Source organism: Ursus maritimus, assembly GCF_017311325.1.
Source record: "Ursus maritimus isolate PB19 chromosome X unlocalized genomic scaffold, ASM1731132v1 scaffold_X1, whole genome shotgun sequence".
Classification (NCBI taxonomy): domain Eukaryota; kingdom Metazoa; phylum Chordata; class Mammalia; order Carnivora; family Ursidae; genus Ursus; species Ursus maritimus.
In genome coordinates this window covers 19,159,226-19,176,064 of record NW_024423319.1, presented here as the reverse complement: position 1 = coordinate 19,176,064, position 16,839 = coordinate 19,159,226, and the positions used below count along the sequence as shown (strand labels likewise).

Below are 16,839 nucleotides of genomic sequence, written 5' to 3'. Positions count from 1 at the left end.
ATTTATTTATTTATTTATTTATTTATTTATTTATTTATTTATTTATTTGAGAGAGAGAGCACACAAGTGGGAGGGGCAGGGAGAGGGAGAGAGAATCTCAAGCAGACTCCACGCTGAGCATGGAGCCCAACTCTGGGCTCAATCTCAAGACCCCAAGGTCACAACCAGAGCCCAAACTAAGAGTTGGATGCTCAACTAACTGACTGTGCCGCCGAGGTGCACTGTCTTAGACAGGTGTTTTGTTTTTGTGTTTTTAAATACACTTTATTTTGTTTTAGCTTTGATAGTTCATATGTCAGGAAATTCACTGGGGTGAAAGAAAAATAAGCACATTTTGTAATTTAGTGTTGTTTGCCTTTTAAATTACCTGGCAGAGTGGAGACAACACCTTCATCTTCTTGGTGTTTAGAGCCTGATACTTAGGCCTGGTACTTCCTCTGCCTTATATGGTACCCAAGATCCTCTGTGACCTTCCTCTTGGCCATCTCCCTGGCAGGTGAAGATACTGGTTGTACATGGAGGATGACAGAAAAATCCAATGGTGTGAAGAGTTCCCCAGCCAATAACCACAACCACCACGCACCTCCTGCCATCAAGGCCAATGGCAAAGATGACCACAGGAGCAGCAGCAGGTGAGTCTGTTGAGACTGGATCATTTCAGAGGTGGCCTGGAGGCTTCTATTTTCTCCCAGCTCTGCCTCATTATCACAGAGCAAACCATCTTTTGGCTTAAGGATACCCTCTAAAAAGGGACTATGGGATTTCTAGGCACCTCCCAGGAGAGAAAAGTGCTGATAGGAGACAAGGTATGCCCAGAGAAACCCTGGTCAGCTCTGCTCCTTCCTTTACAGGCCACAGTCCGCAGTCGATGATGACACCTCCTCAGAACTGCAGAGGCTGGCGGAGATGGATGCCCCCCAGCGGGGGAGGGGTGGCTTCCGCAGGTGGGTTCCACCACTGCCTTCCTGCTACCTGTTTCTGCACATGGGGCCTGTCAGAGTGGCTACCATAACTCACCTTCTCTCAGTCCCACTGAGCCTTTCTGCTAAGACCCCTGGGAAGCATTTTTCTCCTGAGGAGGGTCCTGTGAGCAAGCTGGGAGTGGTCAGTGGAGTATTGCCTTCAGAGTTGTGTGTCTCAGCATTGGGAGGGGGGAAGGAATCCTTCCCAGCAAAGGGGTCTAGGTAGAGGGTTTTGAGGTCTACAGCCCAGAGTCATAGGCTCCACAGGGAAATCAGTAAGCCTGGACCAATCTTCCTCCTGGACTGTCCTCCATTAGCACAACCTTTATGTTGCCCTGGAGACCACTATTTGTTCTCCACAATCAACTGAGATAGCGCCTCTGACGGGAAGTCTTCCCAGAGCAATCCCTTGTCCCTCAGGCTACATTCAGAGTCATACCTGAACTCCAGCGCCTTGCCCTTGGTGCTGGCCCCCATCCCAACACTTAGCCTGGGAGACATCATAGACTGGCTTGTTTCCAAGGTCCCTTCTCCATCTCCCTAACCAGATAGTGAGCCCTTGGGTCCACATCCTTTCTGAACAGCATGATTCTCCTCTCTGTCTCATGTTGATTCTCATCTCTAGGATTGTCCGCCTGGTGGGGATCATCAGAGACTGGGCCAACAAGAATTTCCGTGAGGAGGAACCTCGACCTGACTCATTCCTGGAGCGTTTCCGTGGGCCTGAGCTCCAGACCGTGACAACACAGCAAGGGGATGGCAAAGGCGACAAGGACGGCGAGGGCAAGGGCACCAAGTATAGCTGTCCAGCTTGTAGGATTAGCAGGACTCTCAAGCATGCAATTGTAGGGTTTGGTGGGGTTTCTTATGCCACTGCCAGAGGAAGACTGGGGTCTATACCAAGCCCTGACATGGCAGGGAAAGGGGTTGGCAGGGGAGACCTGCTATGGTTTTAACTCTAGCACATTTCCATTGTCCCTGTTCACAGCCTTTCCAACATCCAGGGGCCAATTGCCATGGGAACACCTGGTGGCTTTTTTCCCCCTAGCTGCCTCTTGCCAGATGTCCTCTTGCTGATCAAGAAGCAAACAGCAAGGGCACCTGGATGTGTGCCAGCCCCATCTTGGTTCTAGCAGTCAGTAAATACAGAGGAGGATACAATTAGGGAGTGCTGCTGAGAGTATGCCCACACCAGCACCAATGTCAGTACAGAGGTGGGCCTTTGAGGAGGCCATACTGGGGGCTGGCTTGCTGGGGAAGGCCTGGAAACAACTGTGGGGAGGGTGGAGAAGGTGGCACTGGAAGGTCTGTTCTTTGAGGAATGAGTTGGCGACTGGGGATGTCTGGCCAAGCCGACATTCCCCACTTCTGGCCAGTGGAGGAAAAGAGCTTTTGCCAAGATAGGATATAGCATATGGGAAAATGATTTGAGAGCTGGAGGCCAGGGACCAAACAGGGAGGGTGGGGTGGGCAGGAAGCACGTGGCACTCACTTTCTTGGAGTTCCTCTCTCTTCCCAGGAAGGATATGGGAACAAGCCCTGAGCCCTTATTACCATCCTGTGGAAGTTCCTTCTCAGGCCCTGAGGCCCACCCCAATGAAAATACTGCCCCTTGCCATCCCCTGCTCTCTGGGCAAGGGGCTTCCACAAGGCATGGAAACCAATGGGTCTATGTGGGGTTAAAATAGGAAGAGGGGTGACCCTTGCCCATCTTAGCTCTACTCCAATGCCCAGTACCAATTTGTGGCTCCCTGAAAATGGGGCCCTGAGCCAACCCAGTCCTTACCCCTTACATCCTCTTAAGCATCACTTTTTAAAGGACCCCTGGCCTCTGGGAACTGAGGTGCTGCCACACTGAGGACCTAGTCCCCAAGTCTGGCTTCTGCCTGTCTCCTCAGGAAGAAATTTGAACTATTTGTCTTGGATCCAGCTGGGGACTGGTACTATCGCTGGCTATTTGTCATTGCTATGCCTGTCCTCTACAACTGGTGCCTGCTGGTGGCCAGGTGAGCAGGGAGGGTTCTGGGAGGGGGTGGCCAAATCATCCCGGTCAACAGGCCTTGGGGTTGAGAGTACACCAGTCCCAGCTGTGGATACAGAGCTCACCCAACCCAGCCTTCTTTCTGAATTCCCTGCTTGCCAATGACACCTGCCTCTGCCCTATTAACCCCCAATGCCCCCTATTTCCCAACTTAATATATTGCCACAACTTCAAGTCTATCCTTCCCTGGTATCTGTTCCTACTTCTCCATCTACACCAATACTGTCCTGGGTAAAGCCACCCTCCTCTCTCCCTGGGACAACTACAATAGCCTTGCACCCATTTCTTGTAGGCATTCTTTCCCCCTCCAATTCATCCTTCACACTTGAAACTAGTGTGGTTGGTAGAAAATGGGATCTGATTATGTCAGTTCCTCCTCACAAACCCTTCAATTGCACCCCCCCCCCATTGCTCACAGGATGAAGTTGAAGCCCTCAGAGTAGGCTTCAATGCCCTCTGGACCTGGCCTTCTCTCTAGTTCCACCTTCTGGACATACCCCAACCCCAGCACTCACTACTCTTGGACCATAACATGCTGTTTCCTCAAGAGAAAATTCCCTTTCCCCATTTTTAGCTTATGGAGATTCTTCTTACAGTTTCAGTTCCAAAGCCACTTTCTACAGGTAGCTTTCCTTGACATCATTTCCCACCCCACCCCATCCCCCACTTCAGTTATTCATTCAGCAAGGGTTTGACTGAGCATCCACTGGATGCCAGGCTCTGTGCTAAGTGCTGGGGATAATATGGTGAACAAGACACTCATGGTCTCTGCTCTCTTGGAGCTCTCAGGCTAGTGGGAGACACTGGCAATAAACAAGAACAAAACAAATGCCCAAGGGACTTGAGGCAGGAAGCTACTAGAGAAAGGGCAGTCAGTGTAAACCTCTCTGAGAAGGTGACACCTTAGGTGAGACCTGGATGGTGAGAGGGAATCAGTTATTTAGATGCCTGAGGCTGGTGAAAGGAACATTCTGGGAAGGAGGAACAAATGCTAAGACCTTGTCCTAGGATGGACTACTGTGGCTGGAGGACTTCAAGTGAACATCAGGCAGGCACGGGACTGTTCTGTAGGCTTTGTGGACCAGTGGAGAGGGCTTGGATTTTATTTGAAATGTGACCAAGTAGTCAGAATTAACTGTTCTTCCCTTTGACTAGTACATTCACTGGGTCATCGTCTAGGGTTCTATCTCCTATTTGGTTCCTTCTTTAGGTCCTTACCCATTCAGTCACCAAGTCTTGCCAATTCCTCCTAAAACTCCTGCAGCCTCCAACCTCTCTTCATTCCCACTGCCTCTCGACTAAGTCCAGCTACTATTTTCTCTCACCTGGATTGGCCAGTGGTCTATGTTGGGTTCTCAAGAGGTATATGTTGCAGAGATGAACATGGAGGCTATTCAGCTGTGTCTTATAGTTCATACTCCCAATGACTAATTTTTCATTCAACTCACACCTGTCAAATCCTGGTGCTCTGGGCTAGAGCATAGGGCATGCAGTAATGACTAAGAGGTGGCCTCTGCCTTCTTGGTACTCATAGTCCAGTGGATGAGAGACAAATAATGGTCAGTGTGGATGTCTATTTAAGGCTGTCTATGTATTAATAAGGATTGGAGTAGAAGTTGCTTGTCAATAAGTTTCTTCATGACATTAAACTGACTGCAATTGGTCAGTGTCCCTGGTAGCCATCCCAAGCCCTGTGCTCAGTGGGCACTCAGTTTGAGGCCTCCAGAGGGCATTGGCTGACTTTGAGGGTGAAATCTCATCCTGTCTTCCTGCAGAGCCTGCTTCAGTGACCTACAGAAAGGCTACTACTTAGTGTGGCTGGTGCTGGACTACTTCTCAGATGTAGTGTATATCACAGACCTCTTCATCCGACTGCGCACAGGTAAGTGAGCAACTGGGATGCATACGCAGGAGCATGACCCATAGGTCCAAAGTCCTGAGTCCACAGTTTAAGAAGCCCTCTTGACACAGTGTTAGACTCAACTGCCTAGATGGGACTTGCGTTGGTGTCCCCTCCTCTTTGAACCTCACAGTCCCCATGTGCTTAGTGAGGTTCAGACTGGGGGGTCATCTTTTAGGGTTCTTCAGGCCAGCTCTTCTATGTGAGTTTCCTATACCTCTACTTGGGAAGGAGGGCTGAATGTGCAATTTCTTAGCTCTTAGCCTATTGTGGGGGACAGGCCTGAGGGCAGAGCTGATGTACTGGTTTGCATCTCTACTAGGTTTTCTGGAGCAGGGGTTGCTGGTCAAAGATCCTAAGAAGTTGCGGGACAACTATATCCACACCCTGCAGTTCAAGCTGGATGTGGCTTCTATCATTCCCACGGACTTGATCTATTTTGCTGTGGGCATCCACAGCCCTGAGCTGCGCTTTAACCGCCTACTACACTTCGCCCGCATGTTTGAATTCTTCGACCGTACTGAGACACGCACCAGCTACCCCAACATCTTCCGAATCAGCAACCTGGTCCTCTACATCTTGGTCATCATTCACTGGAATGCCTGCATTTACTATGCCATCTCCAAGTCCATTGGCTTTGGGGTTGACACCTGGGTTTATCCCAACATCACTGATCCTGAGTATGGCTACCTGGCTAGGGAATACATCTACTGCCTTTACTGGTCTACCCTGACACTCACCACCATTGGGGAGACGCCACCCCCTGTAAAGGATGAAGAGTACTTATTTGTCATCTTTGACTTCCTGATTGGTGTCCTCATCTTTGCCACCATTGTGGGAAATGTGGGCTCCATGATCTCCAACATGAATGCCACCCGGGCTGAATTCCAGGCCAAGATTGATGCTGTCAAACATTACATGCAGTTCCGAAAGGTCAGCAAGGAGATGGAAGCCAAGGTCATTAAATGGTTTGACTACCTGTGGACCAATAAGAAGAGTGTGGATGAGCGGGAAGTTCTCAAGAACTTGCCAGCCAAGCTGAGGGCTGAGATAGCCATCAATGTACATCTGTCCACACTCAAAAAAGTGCGCATCTTCCAGGATTGTGAGGCTGGCCTGCTGGTGGAGCTGGTATTGAAGCTCCGTCCTCAGGTCTTCAGCCCTGGAGATTACATTTGCCGCAAGGGGGATATTGGCAAGGAAATGTACATAATCAAGGAAGGCAAATTGGCAGTAGTGGCTGATGATGGTGTTACTCAATATGCCCTGCTCTCGGCTGGGAGTTGCTTTGGAGAGATCAGTATCCTTAACATTAAGGGCAGCAAAATGGGCAATAGACGCACAGCCAATATCCGTAGCCTTGGTTACTCAGATCTGTTTTGCTTGTCCAAGGATGATCTTATGGAAGCTGTGACTGAGTACCCCGATGCCAAGAAGGTCTTGGAGGAGAGGGGCCGGGAGATCCTGATGAAGGAGGGGCTGCTGGATGAGAATGAGGTGGCAGCCAGCATGGAAGTAGATGTGCAGGAGAAGCTAGAGCAGCTGGAGACCAATATGGAGACCCTGTACACTCGCTTCGGCCGCCTGCTGGCTGAGTACACAGGAGCCCAGCAGAAACTCAAGCAGCGCATTACAGTTCTGGAAACCAAGATGAAGCAGAACAATGAGGATGATTACCTGTCAGACGGGATGAACAGCCCTGAGCCAGCTGCTGCTGATGAGCCGTAAGGGCTTGGGCTCAACTGCCTTCCCAGCCTTGGCCTTGACCCCAGGAACTAGAAGAGCTGTGCAGGTGTCCGTATTTGTATGCATTACCCTCTTGAATTCTCCTTGGAGCTTTTCTGTCCTAGGTTTTTGGCTCAATCATCTAGAAGTCCTCCTCCAAGTCCAGCTAATAACCAAGCTTATGCACAGTGCAGACCATATTGGCTCAGCTTTCAGGAGCTTCAGCCTGTCCAAATACAAGGAAAGAAGAGATGAGCAGCTGAATTATCTTCAAGGGGCCTTTCTTGCGGCTGAGAGCCTGGACAATGATCTGCTCTGAAGAAGCCCATCTGCAGGACACTGTGCACCCTACTGCAGTTCTGCCTTCTCTCCAAGCTCTTTTACACATAGCTGCTTCCCACTTGGCTCTGGTCCTTGCTTTTCTAATATGTGTTCTGAATATCCCTATTTCCCTGCACATGTATGCAGTTCAAGAAATGACTGCAGACAGTTAGCATAGGTACTGTGTCTGTCTCCCAAGGCATGAAAGGAGGTTGGCAGGTAAAAGCGTGCTCACTCAGGGCTGCCTCTCTATCAGGCACTCCAGGTTCTGCTCTGTTCATCCATCTGACTGTTGCTAGCCGGGAGTGAGGTCTCTGTAGTCTTCTCTAGACCAGAGAGATGATTATTTTCTTGGTTCCTGGTCCATTCCAGAGCAGGGAGTGATGAACAAGGAAATGCCACCTGGAGAAGGAGGCGGGTGGGAGCTCTGGTCATCACCCTTCTATACAGAGCATTACTGAAGAAGCCCGGAGGCTGGCAGTGGGTGGGAGACTCTTCAAGTTCACATCTTCAGTAGAGGCACCTACAAGTTAATAAATTCATTCGAACTAGTTGTGGTTATTGCTCAATTCTGCTATTCACATTCTTTCCCTTTCTCCCCTCTTTTCCCCTCTTATCCAGGACTCACTCTGACTGGAACACTCTCTGCTGTCTTCTGCTGCCTGCCTAAGCCCCACTGGTCCTTCAAGACTCAGATCAGGCACCACCTTCTTGGAGAAGGCTCCCAGTTAGGCAGTCAATCACCCCCTCTCTAGACTCCTGCAGCACTTGAGAGTCCATGTCCTGGCTCTTATCACGCTGTATGGTTGGTTTTGACAGAACTGGTTTCCCCTCCAGACTGTGGGCTCTTTGAGGAAAGGTGTAGGACACTTTCTCCCTCACTGCTTTGTCTGCAGCCTTGGCAACATGCCTGGCCCAGAGGAGGCTTTCAGAAAATGCTTATTTACTGAGTGAACACACTGAACGCCTATGTTTCCATTTGCCAATAGCCAGGTCTTGACAGAAACACTGGCTGCATCTGGGGATTTACAGAGGATCTTCTGGAGGAGCAGATACTTGAGTGGGTACCACCAGATGATTAGGAACCCAAAGGACAAGTGTTAATTAGTGGGCAAGTGTGCAGACTCAGATGCTTTTGTGCATACCACTTATCTCTATCTATCTACCTACCTACCTACCTACCTACCTACCTACCATCTATCTGCCTGTTTATCATCTATCTCTCTATGTCTCTATTTATCATAATACAATACACATCAAATTTACCATATTAACTATTTTAAGTGTACAGTTTTGTAGTGTTAGGTACATTCACATTGTTGTGAAACAAATTTCCAGAATTTTTCATCTTCCCAAACTGAAACTCTGTCCCCATTAAACAACAACTCCCCATTTTCCCTCCCTGCTAGCACTTGGCAACCACCATTCTAATTTCTGTTTCTATGACTTGACTACTTTAGATACCTCATATAAGTGGAATTATACACTATTTATCCTTTTGTGATAGGCTTATTTCACTTAGCATAATGCCCTTAAAGTTCATCTATGTTGTATCATGTGTCAGAATTTCCTTCCTTTTTCAGACTGACTAATACTCCATTGTGTGGATAGACCACATTTTGTTTATCCATTCGTCCATTGATGGACACTTGGGTTGTTTCCATCTTCTGGCTACTGTGAATCATGCTGCTATGCACATGAATACACAAATACCTGCTCAAGTTCTTGCTTTTACTTCTTTTGAGAAGATACCCAGAAGTGGAATTGCTACACCATACAGTAATTTTATTTTTTAATTTTTTGAGGGCCCATCATACTGTCTCCCATAGCAACTGCACCATTTTACATTCCACTAACAGTGCACTAGGATTCTAACTTCTTTACACCCTCACCAACGCTTATTTCCTGTTTTTTTGTTTGTTTGTTTGCTTTACAGTAGCCATCCTAATGAGTGTGGGTATCTCATTGTAGTCTTGATATTCATTTCCCTGGTAAACAGTGATTTAGAGCATCTCTTCATATGCTTGTTGGCCATTTTTATATCTTCTTGGAAAAATGTCTGTTTAGTCCTTTGCAAAATTTTTAATCATGTTGTTTGGTTTTTTTCATATTGAGTTGTAGAAGTTCTTTATATATTCTGGGTATTAGCCCATATCAGATATATGATGTGCAATTCCTCCCCCCTTTCCATAAGTTGCTTTTTCACTGTCCATTGTGTCCTTTGACACACAGAAGTTTTTAATTTTTTTTAAAGATTTTATTTATTTATTTGACAGAGAGAGAGAGACAGCCAGCGAGAGAGGAAACACAAGCAGGGGGAGTGGGAGAGGAAGAAGCAGGCTCATAGTGGAAGAGCCTGATGTGGGGCTCGATCCCATAACGCCAGGATCACGCCCTGAGCCGAAGGCAGACGCTTAACTGCTGTGCCACCCAGGCGCCCCCAGAAGTTTTTAATTTTGATGTAGTCCAATTTGCCTGGATGTAGGTGTCGCCACTGATCTTCATTGGAATTCGTTCTTCTAGCCAGACTTCTTTTACGTTAGATGTAATTTCTTGGCCTCTTTCATAACTTACAGTAACAAAGCCTAACCAGGGGCAGACTCACTTGGAGGGATCTGTAACATTACCCATGCTTAGACCTTATCCCTGAGAGTGGCAACAGTAGGAAGGCAGCACTCATGATGGAACAGCATTCTGTGTATGCTCTCCCTTTGAGTGCTGGGCTAGAAGAAAGGGCTCTAAGTCCCTTCACTTAATTAGAGGCTGAGCCACCAGGAGGAGGGGTCATTGGGGACCCAACCAGTTGCTTGCCCAGATGATCATAGCTAAGGCTACACTAAGGAGCTCAGTTTCACTATGTGCTGGAACCCAGAATAGATATTAGTTTGGTTGTCCTAGAGTGGCACTGGGCCCAGAAGAAGGGGGATGACTGCACTGAAAAATATTTCCTTGGTTTTAGCAAGAAATCTGCAGCCTTTTCCCATGGAACCTGGTTCACCCTTGGTCCAGCCCCCATGGGTGCCTGATTTCCAGCCCACATCAATCTAGCAGACATTGAATCTTGGACCTAGTTTTCCCCAGTGCAAAGTAAGTGACTCATCTGGATCATCTGGGGAGCCCACTGGATTGAGATGCAGGATTCAGGGCTCTGTTCCCACCCTCTCCCCAGACATCTTCCAGTCTAATGACCTTTTGCAGTGCCTTGAATGTCCACGTTCTTTAGGCTTCTGGAAATTTTCTCATGCTGTTCCCTTTGCCTGGATCACTGTTTTCTGCCTTTTCTTCCTCTGAGACTCAGTTTAGGGGCCTCTTCTCTGAGGCCTACCACAGCTTTCTATGTGAGACTCTCCTGAACACTGGACAGTTTGTTCCTTGAGAAAAAGATGAAAGCGTTACAGAAAGAATATCCATGAAGCTTGGGGTGTGTGAGTATGTGAATGTGTGTGTGAACACTTGTGTAGATGTGGTGTGGATGCCTGTGTGAGCACCTGGATGTCAGCCTAGGCAGATATTGTCTCTCTCTGTGTCCCCTCCCGGTCCCCTCCTTGGTTGCTTTCTATAAGAGCATGACTCTCTCCTGCCTGTTGCTGGCCACCACCCCCGCTTCTCTCCCATAACTGGCTGTAATATAAGAACTGAAGTGCATTTTCCATTATGTGTTGTATTTACTCAGCATAGTCTGATGTTCCCTGCTCTTAGTTTTAAAATACTTGAATTGGAATGTTCTTTATTTTCCTCTGAAAATACCCACCTGAGATAAATTGCCCTATTTGTATATGGCTATCAATGTGCTTTTCTTTGCATTGGTGACCTTCTATAGAAAACAAAAGCCCTTGCTCCTACCCACCACTCTCCCTCCCCTTTTGGTCTGACCCTTGGTGGCTTCATCTTGGCCGGCACACTGCTGCCCCCACTTCAGCCCAGCTTGAGTTCCAGCCTCAGCAGCACCTATTTGTCCCTTAATCTTGAGCCTAAAGCTAATTTGACCTCTTCCCCTTCCCTTGAAAGGAAGCCAAGATAGAGGGTCCCCACTTCTGGGTAGCTTGGAATTGAGCTCAGAACCCCCCAGTGCACAAAGTCAGAGAACCCAGCCACCAGAGGGCGCATGGATATAAGAAAAGGGTGGTGGGCTCTGCTCTGTGAAACCCCCTATCAAGCAGAGGGCTGAGTAGGGCTCAACCCAGGCAGTTAGCTGGCTGCCCTCAGGGCCTAGCTGAGCTGTAGGACCAGGTCTTCCTCTCTGAATGCCCTACTGCAATCCCTTCCAACGTCCTCAGAAGATCCTGGGTGTCAAAGCCAATGGATGAATTCAAGTCTGTGTATCCTAGGCACCCAGACTTTGCTGGGGGTTGAACGTGGAGTAAATGTCAGGGCTGAACTTCAAGGGGACCTGGAAAATATGTTTGTCATTATTAATTTTAATGTGTATTGAGAAAGAAATACTAGTAGTCTATGAAGCCCTTGATATTATGAATATTACTGCTTAGCATGGAGTTAAAGAAAAAGGTGAACTGACTTAAGGTTGATTTAAAGAAAATGATTATATGAATAATTGTTCCAAAGGGTCATGAAGGTAGTGACCAGATAATGGTGAATATCCAAATGCTTACCTGACACCACTGAGGCATTTCAAAATCAACACCATCATAACTCACCTTTTATTGCTTTTCTCCTAAACCAGCTCCCTCCCATCCTCCCCATGTCAGTAATGGCTTGTCCACCATTCCAGTTGCTCAGGCCAAAACGGTTGAAGTCATCCTGGACTTACCTCTCTCCTTCGTCCCGTATATCTAACCAACCAGCAAATACTCTGCTTAACTTTCAAAGTGAAGTCAGAATCCATGTACCTCTCCCACTTCCATTGGTCCCACCCTGATCCAAGCCACCATAAGCTCTTATAGATACCTGCAGTTGCCTTCAGACTAGTGTCCTTGTTTCTACCTTGTTTCCCTGAAATCCTTTCCACTTCCCTGCTTAAAACCTCCCAGTGCTTTCCCATTATTCCTATAATAGAATCCAAACTCATGACTGTGGCTTCCAGGTCCTGTCTGTTACAGGCCCAGGCCATGTCTCTGACCTTGCCTGCTCTTTCTCACCTCCTGCTTCTCTCTGCCCCAAGCCCTCCAGTCTTCTTTTAATTCCTCCCACACTCCCACCAAGCTTCTTCTTGTCTTGGTGGCCTTGCACTTACTTTCCCTTTGCCTTGATCCCTCTTCCTCTAGACCTTGCCATGACCGGTTCTTTGTCTTCAGGGCTCTGAAGTGGCCCTCACAGAGATCCACATCAAAAACAGCCCCTACCTCCTCTCTGTGGGATTCACAGTGCCTTCCCCATTGCTGAAGCTCCTTGGGTTTGGAAGTGTGGGTAGGGACTTGGTCCCTAGAGGGCCCCTACTAAAGGTAGAGCTCTACAAGCCGAACAGGGAGCTGGGGTAGGCTGGCATAGATGCCATCTGGTTCCAGGAGGAGGAACGGCTTACCATACCGACTATGGGTTCTGTTGCAGGTCACCTTCCCCCTGGCATGGACTGAGCTGCCAACTACTAAGTGATTTTGCTTGGAGAAAAGGTAGACATTTTCTTGAAAGGACAATCCAGCCCTGATTTAAGACTCGACACCAAGCCAGCTACAGATGGCACCATCCAGGAGGGTGATGAAGATGCATTTCCAGCTAAAAGGCTTGCTAAGCACGGGTCCAAAGGGGCTTAATGCTGTGGCTGGGACCGGGGCCATGCCTGTGTAGGATCAGATAGGGGTACTGGCCTGGGAGCCCAGGAATGTAAGGTAGGTTCTATTCCACTGCTATTTGCTAGAGACATGGAAATTTCTACCCTTGGAAACCTGGGGCATAGCACAGTGGGAGAGTTGGGGAAGATGGCATTAAATCCTTATTTCTAATCAAACCATTCTTTCTTGGCTCCCCTAGGTTTGGTGAAGCCCTGCTATTTTCCAGAACTTTTCATCTACTTGTACTTACAGGACTCAAACTGGTAAGTGCTCTAAGGAGATCTGGGCAAGCTGCTATTTTGCTCTTCATATACAGATTTGTCCCTGAGTACTTGGTATTTGCCTAGGGTCTTGAAGGATGCAGAGGAGCTGTTTTGGCAAGCAGGGTAGTGTGCCAGGTTCAACAATCCATTTGGGCAAGGATGCTGAAGACCAAGGCTGAGGGCCCCAGTCTGTGGCTGGAGTGGAGCATGAACTTGATGTTCTCTTGAGCTCCACAGATCCTGGGATTAACTTGGCCTCACTGGCTGAACTTGGATGAGTTTCTTTCCCTTTTGGGCTCAATTTCCCACCTTTTTTTTAAAAAAGAGTTTTTCAGGACACCTTGAAGCCCTTCTGAGGAAGGGAGGGGATGAGTTTGTCTTATCTCATCTCATACCACTGTGTCACCCAAGTTTGTGTAACTGCTAACTTCCAGGCAGACCTTCAGAGTTGCCAGTTTCTATGGATCAGTGTATTTAATTAGATACATTTTCTTGTTTCTCCTTTATTGGACTGAGTAAGAAAATTAAATGGGCAATTTGTTGTTAGGTTATTTAAATGCCAACTCAGTTACATAATCTGGGTTTGTGCCACATCCAAGTCCTTCAAACTTCTTCCTGGAGTGGTGGAATCAGAGGCCAGCTGGAGGAATGGGTATCTCTAGAATTGTAGGTTGATCCTCTGGCTTTTGAGGGTCTGAGTCCTTGGGGCATAGTCTGACTCTTTGGTAGTCTAAGAGGACAAGGTAGGTGGTTAGAGAGGCTTCAGGGCTAGTGATAGGTGGGAGCAGTGGTAACGTGTTAGTAATCAGAAGTTCCTAGCTTTGCCCGTGAACAAACATCTGCCTTGAATTTGAAGCCTGTTTTCCTATCTGTATAATTAGTAAGGTCTCCGGAGACCCTTCTGTTCTGGCGTTTTGGAGAACTCTGGCTCTAGGGAGGTGAGGACTGTCCAGTGCTGGAGCAGGGAGAAGGCTTTGGGACCCAGGTCTTGGAGGCCAAGCGAGGTGGGGTGAGCAGGTGGCTGGTGGAGATGAGGAGCAGCCTGGGCCAGGGTCTGGAAGATGCTGCTTGGCCAGTTTATCTCAGGTTCAAGATCGCTCACCCAGCTGCTATTCCACCTCAGGCCTCAGAGCATGGTGGGGGTGATCTCGTGCTGCGAGTGGAGCTTAGTACCACGCTTTCCAAGCCCTTGCCCACTCTACATGTTACAGGACCCCTTTTGCAGAACCTGGACCCCAGGAAACTGGGGCACCCCAGGACCCCCAGGAGAGAATGGGTTTGGGCGAGGTGAGAAGTGCAGCTGCGGGCACAGGGCATGGCAGGAGGAAGTTCTCCAGGAGCCTCCTGAGGTCTCCCCATCCTCTCTGCATAGGATTCCCTCCCATCTGTTTACCCCCACCTCTCACTGAGACTCTGGCCACATCTGCCAGCAGCACAGTGCCACATGCAGGACCATTGTTGGTAACCCCTTCTCTTTCTTGCCCAAGGAAAGGCAGGGGAGGTATAGCTGTGGGACATCTCCTTCTGGGACCTGCTCTGACAAGTGATGGGGCTGTAGCCACTAGGCCACTTTCTTGGATCCTGGGGCCCCAGGAGTGAGCAGGCAAGTCTGTAGACGGGCTGCCCAGACCTGTTAAATTCAGGAAGGCTTTGACAAGATGTGACAGGCACACAGGGACAATGGCTGGAGGGCTGTAGCAGGGGCTGGGGACTGGCACTGGGGGCATTGGGCTTGGTAAATACATTAGCAAGGCAACAACCTGAGCAGGCAAATTAGGAATGCAGACAGGGCTCCATGACTGTGCTGGCTGTCTGCCTGTGAGTCACTTCTGCAGATCGATTTCATCGCTGAGCACTTGGATATGCAATGTGCTTGGAAAGACAGGCTGGGTTGCAGTCCTCCCTCTAAACACTGAAACAGTTTGGGCGATTGCCACACTGGCCCAGGAATGCCTCCTCAGGAGGGGCCCAGAAGCCATGGCCCTTGTCTCTTCCTCTCCTTGGCCCCTCTTTTACAAGGGCTGGGACCAGTTCCCTAGGGCTCACATTGAAATTGGCCTTTCCCAAAGGGAAAGCTCCCCAAAGAGATCTCCAGAGATCCCCTTGGCTCTGCTTGATCAAGTTACCTCTTGTGGCTCAGTTTCCTTGTCCCCACTCAGTACTTGGCACAGAGAAGATGCCAAAAAATGTTTCTTGAAAGAATGAGGAAACCAGTTAGTGAATTTCTTTACTTTTTAACATGTGTGGATTTGTCTGTGTTTCCTACTATATCTATGGAATAAAAGTACAGCCCTAGTGTGTCTATAGCACAGCAGTGTTTTCTGGAAACAAACCAGTTGTGTGCAGATGTGGGCTGGAGGTTGGTGGGGAAACAGAGTCTAGGAAAGAGGAAATCTGCCTGAAAAGAGTCCCAGGCAGGCTGCTCATTTTGCAGGCACGGTCATGTTCTTCCCTTTCTGTTCTGATCTTGTGGAACAGAAAATAGTTTTCCTTGGCCCAAAGACAATGTAGGGTGAGCCAGTGACTGTGTCCAAACGTGCTGAGAGCTAATTCTGCCTGCTATGGGACAGCTTCAAAAAGATCCCACGGTGTGTGTGGTTCAAAGCACTGGATGCTGTGGGCAAGTAACCTGGAAGCTGTTCCTGAGCCCCTCCCAAAGTGACAGCAGCCCCCAACTGAGTCACTGTGGGCCCAAAACTCAAGTTTCTAGTGGGTTGTTTATCCAAGTGCAGAGATAACATCACAGCCACATGGAGTAAGCACTGAAGCGCTGACTGGTGACTTTTGAGGATTTTGAGTTGGAGCTGGCTGGAACTTGATTTTTGTCTATTTTCAAATCTTGCTATGTATTGAATCATTTGTGAATGGCAAGAAAATCCTATCCATTACTTCATATTTGCCTGTTATTTTAAGAGCATATTTTTCATAGCCAGTGACTATTACTAGATCTGTGTCATGCCATCTTACATTTGGGGAGACCTAGTACTTTGGACTAGTGACCCTGCAAATCCATAACTTTGAGCTGGAGGCAGCTTTTCCCCTGCTACACAAAAGAGTGGAGCCAGCTGTGAAGCATTGCCACACAAGCACCTGGGTTCTGCCTGGCTTCCACTGTGGGCTTCGACCTGGACCTGGGTCTGGGTCCAGACCTCCACCTGCCTCACTGGGGCAGTGAAGAACTTGGAGGAGAGGTAAGGCTGTGGCCAGCTCTGAGTGGAGAAAGAAGGACAGAAGGAAGGAAGAAGGAAGAAAACGAGAGAGGCAGAGAAACTTCTGGGCCCCTATCTGGTAAGTCATGGCCATAGAGTGATGACAGCTGGAAAAGCTACCTCTCAAACTAGGCTAGCACCCAACACTCAGAGCTTAGAGCTCAGTTCAGCACAGTAGCAGGGCTCACCTAAGGGAGGCTGGCACAAGTGTCTCTTATGGAGTGGAAAGAATAGGCGGGTTGCCTAGGTGTGCTGGCTTGATCCTGTTTGAGAAATGTTGCAGTGTCTCCTGGGAGCTTGGCCAGCAGGCCACTGTCATGTCCCCTTTGGAATGATCTTCATATGCTTGGCTGGTCTTTCCTCTCATTCAGGCCACAAGTGCCATCTGAAATGGTCCTCGCCTGCCTTTAAGCCTTTTTTGGCTGCCTTTCTCTGGCTCTTTCTTCGCTCTTTCCTCTTCTGTCACCCTCCTTCCTTCCTCTACTGTTTCTTCTCTGCTTTCCTGCTGCCCTCCCTATCCTCTTGTTCTCTTTCTCCTTCTTCCCCTCCTCTTTCTCCCTCAATAGCTCCCTTTCTTTGCCTTTATTCCCCTCCTGTTTCCTTCTCCTCCTCTTTCCTCACCTCCTGTCTCTTCCCCTCCCTCAGAATCATTTCCCTCATCTGCTGTCCTTTCAGTCCATCTCTGCTCTCCT

At 48.5% G+C, this 16,839-nt stretch overlaps 1 protein-coding gene across 1 annotated transcript; it reads left to right on the top strand.

Annotated features, from left to right (window-relative positions):
- The first annotated feature begins 522 nt into the window (after nucleotides 1-522).
- Nucleotides 523-6,631, top strand: CNGA2 (cyclic nucleotide gated channel subunit alpha 2). The gene is made up of 6 exons (XM_008690249.1): nucleotides 523-632; nucleotides 852-944; nucleotides 1,588-1,758; nucleotides 2,861-2,968; nucleotides 4,779-4,885; nucleotides 5,226-6,631. Exons 1-6 carry the CDS (start codon nucleotides 523-525, stop codon nucleotides 6,629-6,631), a joined length of 1,995 nt encoding a protein of 664 aa, XP_008688471.1.
- The last annotated feature ends 10,208 nt before the right edge of the window (nucleotides 6,632-16,839 follow it).